This window comes from Botryllus schlosseri, chromosome 10, assembly GCF_051294905.1.
Source record: "Botryllus schlosseri isolate E-star chromosome 10, Bs_hap1, whole genome shotgun sequence".
In the NCBI taxonomy this organism is placed as follows: Eukaryota; Metazoa; Chordata; class Ascidiacea; order Stolidobranchia; family Styelidae; genus Botryllus; species Botryllus schlosseri.
The window spans coordinates 5,780,394-5,799,927 of NC_137245.1; the positions used below are offsets into that span (position 1 = coordinate 5,780,394).

Consider the following 19,534-nt stretch of genomic DNA (forward strand, 5'->3'; position numbering starts at 1 on the left):
CAATAGTGCACTCATGGCAGAGGCAAAACGGCGAAAGATTGCACACATGCCGCAGCGAAGAACAAGATCCAAATCTGAGCAGTACTTGGTCGGATATACTTGCGATTACATCTGTGGCTCGAGATTACCTACTATACGAGAAGTAATGAGTTACTTGCTGCATCTGAAAGAGCATTGTCCTCAGCCAACCCCTACTCACGAACTATGTACTGTGGTGGTGGATGATGTAATGACAGTGGGGAAAATGGCGAGAATTGCGACAATGCAGTGCGATCACTTAAAAACCCTTGGAATTCAGAAGATACAAAATGCGGCAGGTCAGACAAGCTGAAACTACTTTCGACATAATTGAAAATTGGGATATACAAGATGCTGTAACAGCTTTGGTTTTTGACACCACAGCAAGCAACAGCGGCTGGAAGAAGGGTGCAGCGAAGATCCTTGAGGACCTTCTAGGAAAGAAGGTTTTTTACCATGCGTGTCGGCACCATGTGTATGAGCTAGTAGTCAAAGACGTCTGGAAATGTTTATTTGGAAAAGCAACGACCGGACCAGAGAACACATGGTTTGCCCACCTTAAGAAGAGCTGGAGGAGTCTTGACAGAAAACAGCAATTCAAGACTCTGACTATTCCTATATGCTCTAAAGAACGAGCAGCAATGACAGTTGAGAACTTCAAGCTACTATTCGCCAGAAATGATTTCTTCGACATACAGGTACAGGTACAGATACCAACAGATTACTACTTTTAAGTATTCTCGATCAGGGTCTTGTGCTTGCACAGCTAAAGTGGGTACACTGTAAAAATTATTGTTGTAAAGTACCCTGTAACCAGCTTGTAATGGCGGACTGCAAGCTTGTTGAGGTTGTAAACGCCAAATGCAGGCACATAACAAGCTGTCGTGCTTGTAAATTAACAGGCTTCAGAAATGATGTCCAATAATGAACAACGCAGTTTGAACGTATACTCCAGACATGCCTCAGACATGATGTCAGAGTGTCAACGCAGTTCAAACTCACCCCAGAAAAGTCCCAGACATTCCCCAGACATGTCCCAGACATGATGTCTGAGTGTCAGAGCAGTCCTAAAACACCCCTGATAATTTGTTCGATTGGCAACGAAGTCGGAGCCTACTCCAGACATGCCTCAGACATAACGTCAGAGTGTCAACGCAGTCCGAACACATTCCCCCCCCCCCCGACATGGCCCAGACATGATCTCTGGGTGTCAACAGAGAACGAACACGTCCCAGACATGATGTCCGAGTGACAACACAGTTATAAGACACCACAGACATGCCCCAGACACGATGTCAGAGTGTTAGCGCATTGCAAACTCACCCCAGACATGCCCCATACATGATGTCTGAGTGTCGAAGCAGTCCAAACACACCCCAGACATGACCCAAATCTGATCTCCGGGGGCCAACGCAGTCCCAACATACATCAGCCATACCGCAGACATGAAGATGATTAAGTGGATACGTAGGCCACACTCTAGTCTTGATGTTCGAGTGGAAATAACACAGTCCAAACGCACCCCAGATGTACCGCAGACATGGTTTCCGAGTGAAAACATAATCCGAGCACACCCTAGATACGCCCCAGATTTGATGTCGTCCATAACACTCCATACATACCGCAGGCATACTCAAGACAACAGAAGTATTATGGTCATTATTTTTCATCATTATTACTTCAATCACAAATCGTCAATGCATATTGTACAAAATAAAGGCACGGCCGCGGTTGAACGGTTCGGTAAAAGTCCGCCAAAATGTTGGCTGCCGAGTCTTTCATTTCTGCTTCACTGGGCAGCAGAAGCTTTGGCGTCAGCTGTAGCGTTTGTTGTAGCTTGAGTCGAAATCATATTCTTGTCGAATCACATTGAGGGCTGCTATGTGTGGCGTCATTTTTAGATAGGAAGTGTTAGAGACGTAGTATCTATGTGCAGATTGTGAAGTTGTGCATCATTCACCTTTAGTTAGTACCATTTGACGTCATATCCGGCTTAATTCATTTTGTGTAGTATATGGCGCGAATATGTTGTGAGAGTGGAGCGGAGCCGAGAAAGTTTGCTAGTTTTTCAGTCAGTATTGTCTTATTGAAAGGGATTCCACCGCTGCGATAGCTATATATTCTTGTGTAGTCGTGCTCAATTGACTACTACATCCATGAGATTGGTACGTAGAAAATTATATGTGATTTGGTGACTTTGCAGAATATAGAATTAGTCCTGTTTGCTAACGGACGTATTCCATCGAGTAAACGATGTCAGCGTTGATGACTGTTACTGAGATGTTGTTTGGGATGGCTGATTCCACTGACTGCCAGTTAAGTTTGAATTTGAAAATAAATTCAGGTAAATTTCGGCCTCACAGTTCTAGTTTATTAATTACTTGACATATTTGTGTTACAGGTGCTTCAAAAGTGTCAGATTTGCTTGGTATATGGTCTGTGTAATTCCAATTGAAGTGCCAGCATTGTGTATCTATTAATGACACAAGATTGGTAAGATACTCTGCCATCGGCCTATATGGAATCTCTGTCCATTTTTTGAAATAAATCCTGCGTGATGAGAGCTTTTCTATATAGAATAATTAAGGAATTAAACAGAAAATCCTGCGTGACGTTGCCACCAATTCCACTCCGGGCCATCGGATATACTTGATGGTGTAGTATTCAGCACAATTTTGTCTTGCATTGCAGGTGATATTTCAAAGTGCAGGAGATGTACCCTGTGGTCTGCAAAAGTCAGATCAACGCAACAATATTCCATCGATCATGACTTATCTCGTAGCCTCTATACTCCGGAAGAAAATAATCGGTTGTAGTCGAGTAAGTTATTTTGTAAGATATAAATTTAGTCAAGGTTGCAAAAGATTTTAGCAGTCAATTGATAATGACTGCTTTCGAAATTGCAAGATGCATCTTCACGACTAATGGAAAATGACCCATAATGACGCTACAAATAAGTTGAAATCCTTGAAAATTTATTGTGACTGTGATGGTTATTTCATGCGGTTCTTATGACATTTTCGCGCGTAAAGTGACGCAAAGTTATATCTAGCCTACCAATGCTACCTCAACTTATTTGAAAGATTAGAAGTATTTCATTACTCACTACCCATCAGTGTTATTGGGTACTATTTCCCGAAGCACATTCGGCTCATTGTGACTTGTGACAACCATAAACCTACGTAAGATTCAAGTGTTGAAGTATGGATGTATTGCACTATTTCAAAGCCTGCATATTTTAGAACTCTTGGAATGTGAAACTCGGTACAACATTTGCACGCTTTACATCACGAATCAGAAGAACCAGTCGATCCAGTTTCCATTGCAAAGAAATATGTTTAGAAGTCATGATGTACAAAGACAGCCTATACAAGCAGCGGAATCGTCCACAGACATTGCATGAAGCAGGAAACCCTGCTTCGCTGACTAAGTAAGAAATAGCTATTTTCTTGTCCATCTAAAACAGTATTTCCCAAACTTTTGTACACACCAGAGTCCGATAAACGCTCAAAACTTCATCATCGTGCATATGTTTGAATGTGTGCTCCTAACTAGCTTGTTTGAATGTGTGCTCCTAACTAGCGGTCAATAACTCACTGAATAATAATTCTATTTGTTGTTGGGTTGTAAGAAAACTCAATGTTTCACATCAATGGGGTGGTGGCCAATGTTACCTCTAAGCTGCGCATGTGCGCAAATGTGCAGTGCTGACACAGTCTCTGCGCACAAAAAATCCGAACTGATGACCTTATTTACTCGTTATGCACTGTTGTCCAAGGGTCTGCGCAGCGACTTGGCAAGTGTGCGAAGACTCGTCAAAAATGAGAGGGAACATTGGTGGTGGCGACGTTGTCCGATTGAATGCGCCTTTTACGACTACGGATGAGGTGACCATATATTTATAAATCATACTTTGGTTCGTATTAATTTACGTATTTTCCCAAACAGTGATCCATAGTTTATGTCGCTCCCTGCTCTCAGCCACCCCCCCCCCCCAATCACCAAATTGAAAGCTAGCGCCCCCTTCAGAGTTGTAAAGGCCCCAGGTGGGACTGCAGCCCACTTTAAAAACACTTTTCTAAAAGAATCTCTATTTATATGACCAATTTGAAATTTCAGATCGGAGAATCTATGAAGAATGGAAAAAGCTTGACGTGATCTATAAACTGTAACATCCTTATCACCGAAATCAATTTCATCTTACCCTGCCAAAAAAGAGCTGATGAAAGAAACTGCTTGCATAGTTATGGAATATGCCTGGTGGATATATTGCGCTGACGTGTTGCTGTATAAATAAATGCGCGCTTCTGATTTGTGAACAATCATGTCCACCATATATGCATTAGGCTATTTGTACTGATGAGTAATGCCAGTACAGGTACAAGATTAGGTATGAGAAAGAGAGAGAGTTACAAGCTTGTGCCTGTAGTGAGCTTACAGGCTTATGGTTGTAAGGTTGTAATGAGATTGCAAGCTTATTGTTGTAATGAGTTTGCAAGCTTATGGTTGTAAGGCTGTAACGAGTTTACAAGCTTATGGTTGTAAGGTTGTATTGGAAGTCACCAGGCTTTTTGCTGTAAATTTACAACAATAATTTTTACAGTGTATATGATAACAACATTTCCACATAAACTTGAACAGGCTTCGAACCGCTAATAATTCTATTTACATAATGAGAATATTGAAGCAGAATGAAATCTTTGGGTGAATCTGCATCGCTTTTGCCAATAAGACCTGTCAGTGTGGACTTTGTGTTACGGTAACCGTTCATAGCTACTAAATCATAACTATTTATGCCGATTTTGGTAATCCTTCGTTATTTGAAAAGATGAAGCTTGCAGGGTTGAAAGCTGTGTCAGCTGGTGATTAAACCACATGAGTCTGCTAGGCTACGGCTCGTTCCAATCTAGATCGTCGAATTACGGAGTATTCATGAATAACACTTGTCTACACGAATTTTGCGCCAGGATTTGCACCTAATTTGTGAGCGCTAAAAACGAATCTGGCGTTATTTTTGTTCTATAAAGTCACGTTTTGTATATGCCGATTTTTACTACTTTTGCCGCTTACTCAACTAGATATAATCTACTTGCAGTACATACTGAAGTTGATACGTTTTTGGATAACTTCCACTTCTACCTGAACAGTATTTTGGATCAGCTATCTACTTTTGCAATTTCTATTTTGGGAAGTAGAAATTGCATCACTCTCGTGAGTTTCATTATCACCAAAGACTTTAATTTTGATACCCAACTACTAGTAGATGCGTAATAATACCGCGGAACCATTTCCCAGTAATGTCACACCGAGTTGAAGTAGAAGGATAAATTTCACTGCCCTACAAATTTAAAAAGAAATTTTGCACCTAAAATTTTAATGATTGATATAGGCTTATTTTAGGTTGCTGAATCCGATTCTTCTGAGCTCAGAATTTCTCTATCACGTCAGATTTTGTCGGTATGAATTATTCTCATTTTCATAAATTAATCAAATTTAGGCTATTGTAAGTGAAATGACGGCGAACGTATAACAGCAACAGATCACATATTGTTATTGAAATCATCTATGATGAATCCCGGGTTGTTGAAATGAGTCAGTTTTTGGTGAACTTCAATCCAGTAGTTCTCAATCTTCTTTTAATAAGGACCTATTCTCGACCCATAAAGTATATGTGGACGCAACCATTTTAGTCGGTAACGTTTATCATCGTTATACATCACTCTACGTGTAAGGATTGTTTTAAGTAGCTCCAGATTCAATTTATTTCCCAACGTTATATTTATACATCGGCCGTGCAGACTTAGTCGTTCAATGCAATTTTTATGCTGGAACAGAGTCAGAGATGAGTATTGGACAATTTCTACCGATATTTTAGAATAAGCTTCACATTTTTGGATGTTTCTGATTTGGCGTAATATCTTATCATGAACCTGAGTTGGTCGAAATGATGAGCGTTGCTACTCAAGTAGAACAGGTAACGCCTTACATTTCTACTCAATTATAGGTAGAAGTACTAATCTCCAAGACATGTCCGAACGACATGAATGGACCCATAAGTACTATAAGTCAGTAAGTATACAAGTTTGTTTGGTCGCATACTTTCAACAGTTACTCAGAGGTGGCTAATCACGAAATTGGAAGACGAATATTCAGTTTCCTGGCTTTAGGGAAAACGACCGAATACAGATTGAGCAAATCCTATATTATCCGCGAAACAATTAAGAAATCTCATCAAAATACATACACAATTGGCGTCATGTTGTATCGTCTCAAAATTAAACCATTTTCGTGTAACATTCAAAACCCCAATCGACCTAATAGTTGTGACCATACTTTGAATTCTGTATTCTGTTATAGAGTTGAGAGTACATTTCATTGAAATGTGGCTGGTTAACCCTTTTAAAATCGGATCAGTTTTCGCGAAACTGACCATCACTTTTTAAATTCATACCGTGACCACAGCAAGACTTAAAGCTGGGCTGTTTCAGTTTAAAAGTGGGCGGACTATATCTCCCTACCGTTTCCACCTCCCATCGACACCCCAAGACATGTCTAGGTTTTTTATAAGACAAAATAAACAACGTTCTCTCTCTCTCTCTCTCTTTCAAGACTGGCCCTCCAGGATAGCGTCAGAGAGTCAATAATGATGCATCAGTGAGTAGCCACCGTTGCCTGGTTTCGAACAAGCCGTCACCCAAGGCCGTAAACCGCGAGGCTCGCCAGATATCGAAAAATCAAAAATACATGAAAAATTTACATATGGGCGTGCTCAGTGAGTGGTCATAATGGTCAAGTTCAAGATCAATATCGCATCGAACCCCTACCGCCTAGTTAATGGCATGAAACAACGTGGGGCACTTGCTCTTGTCGTATTCAACCATTTGCAGGCATAGTAAACCAGTTTATGACGCATAATCGGTCAATAACTTGACTATGTGCTTGCAAATCACAGAAGCGTGGTTTTCCTGTGGCATAGTACTTAATCGTGTTTATTACATGCGTGAATAAATTTTATTTTTTCTGAACAAATGTGGCCTCTAACATTGACTGAACAGTTTGGTCAGGTAGCGTTCACTGCAAATGAGGCTCACATGGGCCCAAAAAGTTGATTCTCCGAACTGAATAAAATCAATCCATGCACGAAAATTACCGCGTTTGCCACAACTACTTGTCTCGTGGCGAAGTCACGGAAAAGGAATGAGTTTAAAATGTTTTCATTTGGCTACTACTAGAATAAATTGTCGACAGAGATGTGTTTATGGCTTTAGAACAACTGTCTCTGACTAAAGCAGTGCTTCTGAACCTTTTTCAGTTCGTGACCAGCTTTTCATCCAAATTTCATTGCGCGACCCACCAGACACCATTCCGCGACTAACGTTTTAACCACTGCTCATGTACGCCAGTTTTCATGTTGCCAGCGTAATATAATTATTTGGCCGCGCCTAGCGAGAACATTTCCTGGAATTCGGTCAATGATATGGGCGATTCCATGTTGTTTTGTCCTCTTGTCGGATCAGATTTACCAGTAAGCCTATATATAGAGAGAGCGCTTACGAAGGTGGTGTCCAATTAATTATTAATTAATACTAATTATATCTTCGGACGGCCCCGTTGCTTTGTTAGCAGGTTATCACTTTCTTTCATGTTTTTATTTCGTGATCTCGTGTCTGTATAGTCCAAATATATTGGAATCACAGAAACGTTTCATGACTAAAATCAAAGATGGAATTCTTCCATGCGACACAGATTCGAAATTTGCATTTTAACACGAGGCGAATGATTTTTCTCAGGGGGTAACATTTGTTCAGTGAGTGTCAGATTGTCAGGACAGCAATATTTGGCAACATCCAATTAGGCGCCTATGTGGTCAATATACAACTCGATATCTACATATATATATCGAAGGTTTCGGTTCTTTTCAGCCAAGGTATTCCCGATGTCTATCTCTTTGGCAGTTTGCTCTTGCGCAATAGTGTCTTTGCCGAGACTTCACGTGTGTTGTGGCGCTGTTATGGCCGACACCGAAACGCCAATTTCTATACATTATGCGTACTTCTGGTAGGGTAGAGGTACGTATATTGAAATCTAGACATCTAAAGATGTTAAATCGCGCAAGGCGCGAAGAAAATTGGAAAAAAAGTTGAATGCATTACCAAACAAATACTCCGTAATTGATGATGGATCACGTTGATTCATGAGCTATTTTTGCCTGGCCCCGACGAGCACCCCCGCCCTATCGAGGGGTTTGGGTACGGCAGTTATGGTCCTGCATGTAACAGATGATTACAAACGTAAAAGGATTATCTAGACTTCTCCTTGCCACCCGATCTGCGAAAGTGATGTCTGGATGCCTGGAAGTGGGTCGTGCTTCAAGTCTGCAGATGGGGAATCATAATAAATATTACCAACCTGGTGTAACTTACCATTGTAGTCGAAAAACATCATGGGTATAATTCATATAACAGCAAAGGAGAAAACGCATGTCCAATGAATAATTCGTCTTTTACGTCGAACACAAAGGAGTTGTGAGTAGCTTGAGTTGAGGCAATTGTTTCCTGATTAAAACGGCAAACCAGGCTGGATTGCAGCAATTGCCGATCAACGTTCGCAAAGCCATTGGAGGAAAGAATGAATTCCAATTCCCATTCGTACCGAATATCGTACCGTCCACTTTCACACTCTAATCAAAATGTCTGTCACGAAAACCTGGCTCCTGGGAAATTTGCTTGTGGCGGTCATGGACGCAAAAATAATTTAAAGGAGAACGTATATTAGCTCGTAAAATCCTGTTAAGATGAGCTGTTTGGAATATTAGGGAACTAATTTCGAAACTGTAACAGTTAAATATGCTTCGCGGCCCACCTGAAATGGCTTCGCGACCCTCCGCTTGAGAAGCGGTGGACTAAAGCATCCAAACGGCCTTAATATTATTGTTTATTTTGATTTGCGAAAAAAATTTGAGCCTACTTCAAGCCTCCAAAATTCCAGACATTTAGGCATATTTTAGAATTTCCTCCCTCAAGCAATTTTTACAATGAAATTCCGGACATGTCCGGGAAATTACGAACGTATGGCAACCCTACCATAAATAAACTTAAATCATGTATATAAGTATTTACCTAAATACTTAAATAGCGTTGCATTAATTGAATCAGTTTCATTTCAACCACCTATGTTAAATTCAAAATAATCAGTTAGAATATAATATTATTAACGTATCTGGAAGCAAAATTGGTTGTTGTACTATTTTCGGTAGTAAACAATTTAGTGCAGTTTTTCGAAAGGTTCCAGCAATAGTCTGCCATAATATGTTCGCCGTATCTGCACTGATATCTTGCTTGTTGTTTTGATGTATAGGTGGAACCCTTCCCCTTTCTGTTCCCTCTAATCAACAGTATTATCAGAAAACATATCGCGATGACTGAACAGTAAGTGAGATTTAATTCTCATGTTTGCTCCAAGGTTTCCATATACAGATATCATTTCTCGGACCAACGGTTTGTAGTTGGATGCTTGGTGATCTTCCAAAAAGTTTTATTTACTACATCCTAGAAGGGATTCTACGCACTGAGCATGAGCACCTTTATTATTAACCCTAGACAGCTCAGGTTGGGGTCAATTTGACCCCAGGCGAGCAAATATATGAGTCATATTTTCATGTGCGGTCAGATTGTTATTGACAGCCATGTAATCCTAAATGGTCATATGCACTATCAATTGGAATAAAGCATTAGCTGGTTATCTCTATTTCCTCACCGCTATGAGCTATTGATTTAGCATGGGTCAGATTCTGAATGTATAGTGGCCAGACTAAGTATTGTTCTCCTCTTTGTAATCGGACCGATTCCGGCTGTTTATATGATTCTTTCGCATTGTTTAGGTCACGTGGAGTCAACGAGACATGACGGATAGCTTCCCGATTGTTGTATTGTAATAATTTTTGTAATAAATAACTTATGGGGGGTGTTTGACCACAGCTCGCCATTCGTGTAATGGTATTAGGCCTCAGCGGGAACTTCGAAATGGGTAGAGAGTAGGGTGCAATGTTCCAAAAAGGTAGATGCATCGTTGTAACGTCCCGCGGAGGTTATTAGACAGCTGTATAGCGAAATTGTTAAGCAAAAAAGCATATTAACTGATGGCGTCAAATTGACCCCACCTGACCCATCGTGTAACGATATCCCACCTCAGTGGTCTCGGATGGGTAGGGAGTAGGGTACCATGTACCGAAAAGGTAGATGCATTGTTGTAACGTCCCGCAGGAGGTTATTAGACAGATCTATAGCGAAATTGGTGAGAAAATAGGCATATTAACAGATGGGGTCAATTTGACCCCACCTGACCAAGCGTGTGACGATATCCCGCCTGAGCAGTCTAGGGTTAAGAAATTGCAATCCTTAGTCCGTATTCGAATCTGAGATTCATCAAAAATTCGTGATTCAACCTTCTCGTTTGATATGTAGGCTATACAAGGTATACCAACTTTGTTGGCTTTGCAGAAAATTTTCCATTTACAAGTGAACAGAGATTAGACGCATATGAGTATTTTAGTTAGGCTTTCCAGGGACAAAATTGATAACTTTATACTCCTCTTTCATATTGGTAGAATGACCAATTGGCACAGGAGAAAATATATTTCCATTGTGCAAAATTACAATTTTTAGGCTTGACAATCTCCTTTTTTAACAAAACAAGTTCTCGCATCAGGTCATGTTAATATTGATGGAACAACTGGGAACGCCATGAGTGTTCACCATTGTCAATTATATATTTGTGCGCAGTATAATAGTAGAAAAATCTTAGATTTACTTCCCACCAAGTAAAATATTCAAGGGTAGATACGGTGATTTTAAGCTTCTTTAGGAGTATAAATATCTTCTTTTCTGGAGCAAATGTGGCAAAACCAATGTGATATTCGTAATCAGCAACCTTGAAAACCTAAATTTGCGAAGACGCCATATCCATCAGGTCCTGCATAAAATCCGATCACGTTTATGCTATATATAGATTATGGAAGTTCCAATATTATCGACCAAATTCATACGTAAACGTAAATAACCATTTAGGCAACTAGTAAATTTAGGTATACTGATTTTTCACAGCAGTCAAAAAGGTTGAAAACCACTGCACTAATCAATTCTCAACATATTCGGCGATATCAAAACGTTAGGCTACAAGCCTACATTATAAAGACAGTGCCAGAAAGCTAATGTGGCTGGCGTACCCGAGTTGTAACAGTTCTGTGAAGGACTGAATGTGTCAATAACAAGGACATAAGTTGAAAAATACGCTGGCATATACTCTAAATGAGAAATTACATTAATACCAGTTAAAACTAACAGCGCTACACATCCCTGTTTACACTGCGAAGACTACGGAAAGACTGAGCATGTACTAGGACACTTGCCCTCGTGCTGCGAGGCAGTCATGTGTGACAGTATCATAGATACAGGCGTAAAACCACCGTGACAAGTGATTTGAATTTCTATTAAGGTATTTCCCTATCAAAGGAGGTAACGTGGATTTGAAAACTGCATTTTATACTCACGTAGCCATGTGTGTTTTTCTGTGATCAATCAACGCATCGTTCAATTCAAGACCAACAGGCATGTGACGTCTGGTACTGCGAATTAGCAAGTGATGTTGGCTGACGGGCGCGACCGCATCATTATTTTTGCCTACGAACTTCTTATCGACTCGATAAATTAGATTTTTCCGGTCAATATTACTAAACAGGGTGAAGGTACCATATTTGACCTATTATAGAGAAAAACGGTTATATTGGACTGACGATTAAGCAATTACTAGCGGATCATATTTGATAATAATTCACAATTTTTAAAACGGGGTTTCCGAGCCATAAAATCCCATGGATGCACCATTGTCTTGACCTTGCATTGACATGTTTCAATTCAAGACTAACAGGCATGTGACGTCTGGTACTGCGAATTAGCAAGTGATGTTGGCTAACGAGCGCGACCGCATCATTGTTTTTGCATGCGAAATTCTTATCGACTTGATATATTAGATTTTCCGGTGTATACTACAAAAGAGTGTGAAGGTACCATATTTGCCCTATTAGATTGTCGAATAAACAATTACAAGCAAGCAATATGTGACAAAAATTTAAAATTTTTAAAGGGGGTTTCCGACCCACAAAACCCCCTGAATACACCGTTGTCTTGACCTCGCATTGACGTGTCTCAGTTACCATAAGAATATTTATTCTGGTCACTATGAAAAGTTATAAAAAGTGACAGAAATAACGCTAATAAGATGTGAATTAAGTTCGGCAGATTGCTAAGTTATAAATCATCCGTAACTTATCTTCAAAAGAGCCATGTATGGTTTGTGGACAATAGGTCCTCGACGCCTACCGAAAATGGTCACGAACACAGTCAGATAGTCACGTAATCATAATTGCTGAAGTCATTTACTCAGCCGCGACACATCTTAACCATGGCAGTGTTAGGATGAGACGGGTCACGGTATTCGTGTGACTTGACTTGACTCGAGTCAATTTGCAAGATGACTTGCCTTGACTTGACTTTGACTCGACGCTTCAGAAATGCAGATTGACTCGTAACTCGCAGATAAATATACGGGAGAATTTCAAATTTTCAAGTATTCGATGCCGACTATATCGTTGTATCTTGTATAAGTTCGGATTGGTAACCAATCATTGAATTATAAGTTTTACCGAGCCTCCATTGTTATATCACAATGAAGGGATCGCAAACGCAGTGATGGGGGCTTGCAGCTTACGTTGTCGTAAACTTGCTTCCCGTAATCAACCCTCTAGTACAGTGGTTCTCAACCTTTTTTGACACGCGCCCCCCTTGAAGATGGTCAAAAAAATCGCGCCCCCGTGACGCCCTTTGCATTTATCGTCATGTCAAAAAGAGCACATCATCTAATACAGAGGTGGGCAACGTTTTTGATAATCATGGCCGCATTTCGATTGCTTATGTAGCGTAAGGCCGCATTCCAGGGCATAGCCGCAATGAACGATCTGGACGCAAAATACCTATGGTAAACTGTCCATATCCATTCCCGGTGAACTCCGGACTTCTACTTTTCACAATGGCCTATTGTACGCACCGAAATCGCGAGTGGCAATGTTATGAATAGTTGCCGGGAGGTGCATATTGTCGCGCGGAGCGCGAAAATTTTTCAGGGCCGCAAACGAATTGTTATTTCTTGCCAATTTCCATTTCGGCTCAGATTAAGAAGGGCGCTACTGCATTAAAATCGAAAAATGAAGTCTTGTTGAATTGCGCAGAGGGCGAAGAAAATTTTAAGATTAATTAAAATCTCTCGAAAATGCGAGAGTGAATTCGTAATTGCAATTTGCATGTCTACGGCCGCCAACACATACTAATTGAATGAGGCGTCGACGGCCGCTCCAATTCCCTTCTACGGCCGCAGGCTGCCCACCCCTGATCTAATAGTATACATAAGGTCTATCTTACGCCAATTTTGAATCTGCATTCCAGTTGTTGAGTCTTTTACATTGCTGGCAAATTTCTCCAAACTTGTTTGAAAATTACAAAAAAACATTGAACAAGACATCCATTAATTAATATCAAGGTAGGTCACCCTGAGACTAATCCTGATGCTGGTAGTGAGTACAGAGAGCAAGGCGTCGTTCTGTCCTGCCAGGCTAAATTTGATCAGTTTTGGAAATTAATGAAATTGTGTTGATTTATAGCCTAATTGAGGGCGAAACCGGGCAACCTATGTTGCATCTAAGTCTGTCTTAGGCAGTGCAGTTCGCAAGCTACTAACAAGAGCTGCCCGGCGCGACAAGCTTTAGGCTACTGTCAAAGCTATGAAGCAATGAATGACTTACACGTGGGAATTGCTCTAAATCTTCAAAGAATTTCAAAAATTTGCTCAAATGAAGTTGAAATCAGACTATACTCCGTTGAGCGCGGTTGCTAGAGTTTGTATTTGCAAACTTTCTTGAATATGGAATAAATTTCATCTTCATTAATCGTCTTCTCATAATGGATGTGAAACACATGTTCAGACACGGACAATTTATACCGACTTTGTCAATTTCTCGCACCCCCCCCCCCCCCCTATACTGACTTCGTCCATTTTTCGCGCCCCCCATGAGAGCTTCCCGCGCCCCCAAGGGGGGCGCGCCCATCAGGTTGAGAACCCCTGCTCTAGTATCATTTGAATCTAAAGAATATAGTTTATACGTTTATAATTGTTTATCGTGGATATATAGGTGGGCAGGGTATTGCACCATATCAATTTTTAGAATTTCTGAGGTTTCGCATGTTATCCTGATTTAGGCTGATAATTACAGACTCAGGCTATACCGCTATACATGTGTACAGTTTAGCTCTTCTACGTATGCGCGAACGATACAGTGCCTTTTTGCGTGTATAATCAACTTCTTATGCGTTTCTCGATTCAGAACAAATGCGGAGTCCATCTGAATTTAAAACAGTTAGCAAAATACAATGACTTTGAATCATGACTCAAACTTTGAAACTTCAACTTGACTTGACTAGTGACTTGACTTGTGACTTGAATTGACATTACTCGATTTGACTCGAGTAACCTCCAAAAATCCAGTGACTTGACTTGACTCGAATTAAAATGAGCAATGACTAGAGTTGACTTGATCCTAACTAACACTGAATCATGGCTGCGCGACTACACTAATGATCAAGAGAAAATACAGGTTTCTGATTAGTCAAACTCATACCGTTGACAAGAGTTATACTTGGCAATTTTATTATGTCGTTTTGGACCGGTATCACGAGTTAGCAATCAGGCACTCCCACGAAGTACTTGTCACGATCTCGTTGCCTCCCAAGTTGTAATCGTTTATTAATTCACGTTTATTTGTCAGGTGACGAGACTGTCGAGGTATGCGCTGGAAATCGATGGCGCTTCAGTTCAGGAATGAGATTTCCCAGATATGATTTTGCAACCTGTGTGGTCGGAAGTAAAATATTAGTCGCGGGCGGTGTTTTAGATGCAGCTGGCGATTCCTATGTCCGCGAAATAGAGATTTACGACACTCTGAGCAGTAATTGGACAATGGCAAGCGGGATGACATTGTCTCGGAGAGCGTTTGTACTGGTTCATGTGAATGACAGGATATATGCAGTAGGGGGAGATGACGAGCGTACCGTGGTTTGGAACAATTCAAGTGCAGGCCAAAACTGGTCCGATTCCGTAGCCAATACGCCGAGATTGTCGTCGTATGACAGCGTGGCTCTGAATGAAGCGATTTATGTCGTTGGAAAGACGGAGGATATCAGAAGTTTTCAAAAGCACTGTCTGGCGGATAATCAATGGCGTGACCTACAACTTCCCTCCATTCCTTGGCGTGGCGGAGTACGAATGGCTATCGTCCCTAATCGGCAGCGCGAAAATGCAGAAAATGCGAAGCGTCTCCGATCTGCAAGTTGAATTGATTGATATTACCCAGGATATGTTTTTGACACTATTCCTATAAGAGCTGACTTCTTTCGTTGATAACTTGGCGACGTTGCGACATGTTTTCTGTTCACGCAATCAAGCAATCGCTAATCTGTGGGTTACTTAGTATGGGAATCGACATCCAATTCAACATCCTCATTTGCTACTGCTGTCATTGCAAACATCATCAAATCATTTAACATCAAGCGTGGAAGTAATATTTCCTGATTCAGGTAATAAGGCAGGTATAGATACGCTATAGCTTTATTGTCAAGGTCTAGTAGCGGACAAGTGATCCTTAGGCATGAGCATACTTTTGATTTGAAATATAACCAAAATGTAACGAAATGGGGCAGGTAGTAGAGATTTGTAGGATCAGAATTTTGGATTATAACCGACAGGAATCCGACAATGTTTTCTCAAACAGGATCGAATACGGATTCACATTTTACGTGACAGCCGGATCCGGATCAGGACAGGATTCCAAATGTCTAGGGCAGCGCAAGCGCCCCCTGGGCGCGTTCGCGAGCGTAAAGGGGGCGCTAACCATGAAATGGGCGATTGGGGGGCGATGGTTTTAAAATTGGGCGGTAGGGGGCGCTGAGAACAAATGGGGTCGTAGTAGGTTCAGAAGGCACTGTTCCGTAGTGTTGAAACGATTGATAAATAAAGCAACTAAATTCGCAGTAAAATGCAGAATCGATTCAGTCAGGGTAATTTAGGGTCGTCTGTCTATTTATTCAGCTGTACGGGAAAATTCCAATGTTACTTTCCAATGTTGAACCGACCCAACAATGGACTAATTTAGCTGTTGGCAGTATCCCTGAGAAGCGTGGTTCATTGTTTACTGTGAGAACTACGAAGTATTTGAGCAGTTATTGCACAATGCAAGTTGTTACGTTTCAAACGATCGTGGATTTTCCACAGTGCTGCGACCGTTATCTTCGACATGGCGTTCTGGGTGCGGGAGCGATATCGCGTTTACTTGACCGGCATATCTTGAAAATTTATTAGTAGAGTATACCCGTTCTTAGTATCATTGATACAAGATGAAGGTGTAAATGGCGCTGTCCGGATTCATATATATATTTCACCGGAATTTCGCGACACGTAAACTGCTTCTATTTTCAAGCTTGCATGAGCTACCAGTACAGCGCATGCCCGATTTTGATGGAGAAACAGAAAATTGCACGAGGATAGCATAATTAGATTCCAGGACATATTTCAATTAGAGATTCATTCCCGGATAATCAATCCATTCTGTGAAGTTCTGGAGCATGAGGAGCTGATTACATTGTAGTGCAGAACAATATGCGCTGGCACTTTATTCGTTGTCCAGGGGGGCGGTAGCTGGAAAAACATGGGAGACATTGGTCTAGAGCAGGGGCGGGCAACTTCTCCAATCGGCGGCCGGATATAGGAAAATTAAGTAAGAATTAAGTACTTAGCGGGCCGGATTGTTGAATCGATACATTATTCGTCCATTTATCCACTTAGGTAAGGAATAAATCGTAGTAAAGGTAGGCTATGTATTTTAACGACAATGTCGCTTCAAAGTCATTTCTCGTCGATAATGAGAAAGACAATGTGGATTTGAGAATAGCATTGTCACACAGGCGCCGCCATATCTGATTCTCTCTGATCAATCAGCGGTGCAATCCTTAATTAAGATTTTAAGGCGGTCGATAACCCCGGTACCCCTAATTTACCAAGATACAATTCATTAGGGTTGAACAGGTGAATAGATAGCGTCGTTGTTCAACTGTATGGCCTAATTAATCTCGATATTGAATTCATGCGACCCGCGTCTTATACGAAATTTTAAAAGTGGCCCGCGACCCGTTTTGAGTTGGCGCCCCCTGGCATAAGCGGTGTCTTACAAAAGCCTAGAAGTGTGCCAAGCTACAAGTCGGCGGTTACGGATCAAAAAATAAGAAATATCACCCTGGTGTGAATAACCAATGTGGTCGACAAACACCATGATTACCACAAACGACATTAGGGTTGAGTACATCGTATATGCCGCAGACATGGGGTAATCGCGATTAGTAATCGTAATCGATTACGACGATTACAGCATTTTGAAGTAATCGTAATCGTAATCGATTACATTCGAAAAAAATCCGAAGTAATCGTAATCGTAATCGACTACTTCCCATATCTAATCGATTTGTTTGTGAAAGAACGATTACTTTTTGTTTGTACAAGGACTATGACATAAACTGAATATTCGTGAACAAGAATGAGATAATATATCACGTTAGCGTTAGCACAAACGTCTATTTTCAAACGCCACTGACTCATTATTACGTCAGAAGTATTAGCTCCGCTCGTAATTGCGTAACAAGTATCCACACATAGTAAACAGACATTCGATGGACATTGTAGTATGATTGTAAGAACACCTCCCGTGGTGTATATCAGGTTAACAATACACTACAGAAGCCGCTACCTCGCAGCAGAATATTGATCACCACTCTGCCTATAGTTTCAAATAGTAACTTATGTAATAATGTTTGGTTGTGCTTAGTTAAACGCCGTTTACCATTGCTGCTTGGCGAACATGAAGCCTACGTACGCACGTGCACCTGAAGAAGATTCGTAATTTTGTACTCGTCGAATAAGACATTGCAGTTTCCACAACGAAGCATTACAAATAAACAGCTGCTAGTATATATCATAACCGAGCCGTGCTTAGCCGTTTCTCGTAACAGCAGCTCGCTGTATATGTATTAAGTTGAAGGCAGAATTTTTATGTTAACCATATCTTATTCTCATATAACTACTTGAAACGGGCGTCAATCGTTATTTCACAGTTCGTTACTTAGCATTTAGTTTAGACCTATCGCCATAACCATCCGCTTATATAGCCTGACATGTTAGCGTGGGTTGTAGCTAGAATCAGCAATTCAGCCAAAACAGCAATTCCCCTGTCCAACCGTTGGTCAATTTTCAAAAGTGAATTTCGTCAATAATATTGGTAATTGCATATATATTACTATTCATTTATAACCTCTATGAGCCCCGAGTGTCAGATTTACCTGTAAAGCTGGGGCACGTAATTCATATTGATAGCATCTGGTATGTTGTTATATTTACTGTATGTTGTTAATTCGCGACCTCCAGTCCGTTGTATAATCACAAGATATTGTACTCGCCCTAACGTAGCAGACTAAAAGAATATCTTTTGTGAGACGCCCACACAAATTGTCATGGCTTTATTCTTTTGTGGATGCGCCGGGTGACATTTGCATTGTGGGCCCAGATTGGAAGGACAGGAGTTATTAGTCCCGCCGACTCAGCGCGGCTATTGACAATGGACGAATAGCCTACCCTAAGTTTCGGCCAAGGTGTTTCTTTGGTATCACATCCCTGGGAGTTGCGTGTTGGCCGAAACTGCATATGTGTTTTGGTGTGTTGTGGGATCGTGATGCGGTAATGACCGGCTACGAAATGCCTGTTCCCATAAAATATAGCCTATATGTATGTTTTTTCTTGAGGGGAAGATGTATGCATTTCTAACCCAGCTATCTACTGGAGCAGGGGTCACCAACTGTTTTGAAACAAAAAGCTACTTCTTGTGTAGTGTGTGCTGATTATTGCGACGACTGACGGGTTACCTCGTACTCCCGTCGTTTATCCATGTTCAGTTGGATTTCTTCACTTAGAGTAAGACAATCAAAGCACTGGGCCGGGTTTCCGCCCCTTACCAAGAAAAAAAACGCTCACTCGCAGGGACTCACACCAGCTCCTCCAAGCTCAGTTGCGTTGCTGCAGTGCGCGCAGAAGCGCCGATCTCCGCGTCTAGACTCGGGAATATTAACTATATAGATTCCCGTTGAGCCGCCGCGTGGGCGAAGACAAGCAATGCCCCCAGCGACTGCGTTCGTATGTTCCTTGGCGTCGGCCGACCCATGTTCAACTGCTGCTCATATGAAACGAGCTCCAACTATCAAATCTCTCATTTGGATATTTGCTACAGCGCAGTGGTGGCCATACGAACGGGGGAAGCCTTGGCGAGACTTACCGCCCCCCCTATAAGTATCTATCCGTATCTTATGGGGGGCTT

At 41.2% G+C, this 19,534-nt stretch overlaps 2 protein-coding genes and 1 long non-coding RNA gene across 3 annotated transcripts in view; all 3 read left to right on the forward strand.

Moving 5' to 3' along the window:
- Positions 1-15,563, forward strand: part of LOC145448385 (kelch-like protein 25) — a 98,526-nt gene extending 82,963 nt beyond the window's left edge. Inside the window, exon 2 of the mRNA XM_080326769.1 lies at positions 14,891-15,563. Within this exon, the coding sequence (XP_080182895.1) occupies positions 14,891-15,456 (566 nt within the window). The 3' untranslated portion in view covers positions 15,457-15,563. The remainder of the gene's footprint in view (positions 1-14,890) is intronic.
- Positions 1-19,534, forward strand: part of LOC145449027 (uncharacterized) — a 374,781-nt gene that overhangs the window by 167,338 nt on the left and 187,909 nt on the right. The window lies entirely within an intron of this gene.
- Positions 1,721-4,340, forward strand: LOC145448972 (uncharacterized). Its single transcript, XM_080327429.1, has 6 exons — positions 1,721-2,362; positions 2,420-2,511; positions 2,710-2,838; positions 3,261-3,448; positions 3,797-3,905; positions 4,138-4,340. The coding sequence occupies exons 3-6, from the start codon at positions 2,785-2,787 to the stop codon at positions 4,174-4,176; spliced, it is 390 nt and encodes a 129-aa protein (XP_080183555.1). The 5' UTR covers positions 1,721-2,362; positions 2,420-2,511; positions 2,710-2,784; the 3' UTR covers positions 4,177-4,340.

Coding starts and splice junctions, on each gene's coding strand:
- LOC145448972 (XM_080327429.1), top strand. CDS start 2,785: ATGACTTATCTCGTAGCCTCTATACTCCGGAAGAAAATAATCGGTTGT. Junction 2,839..3,260: donor AAATAATCGGTTGTAGTCGA/GTAAGTTATTTT, acceptor TGCATATTTTAG/AACTCTTGGAATGTGAAACT. Junction 3,906..4,137: donor CTTTTACGACTACGGATGAG/GTGACCATATAT, acceptor TTGAAATTTCAG/ATCGGAGAATCTATGAAGAA.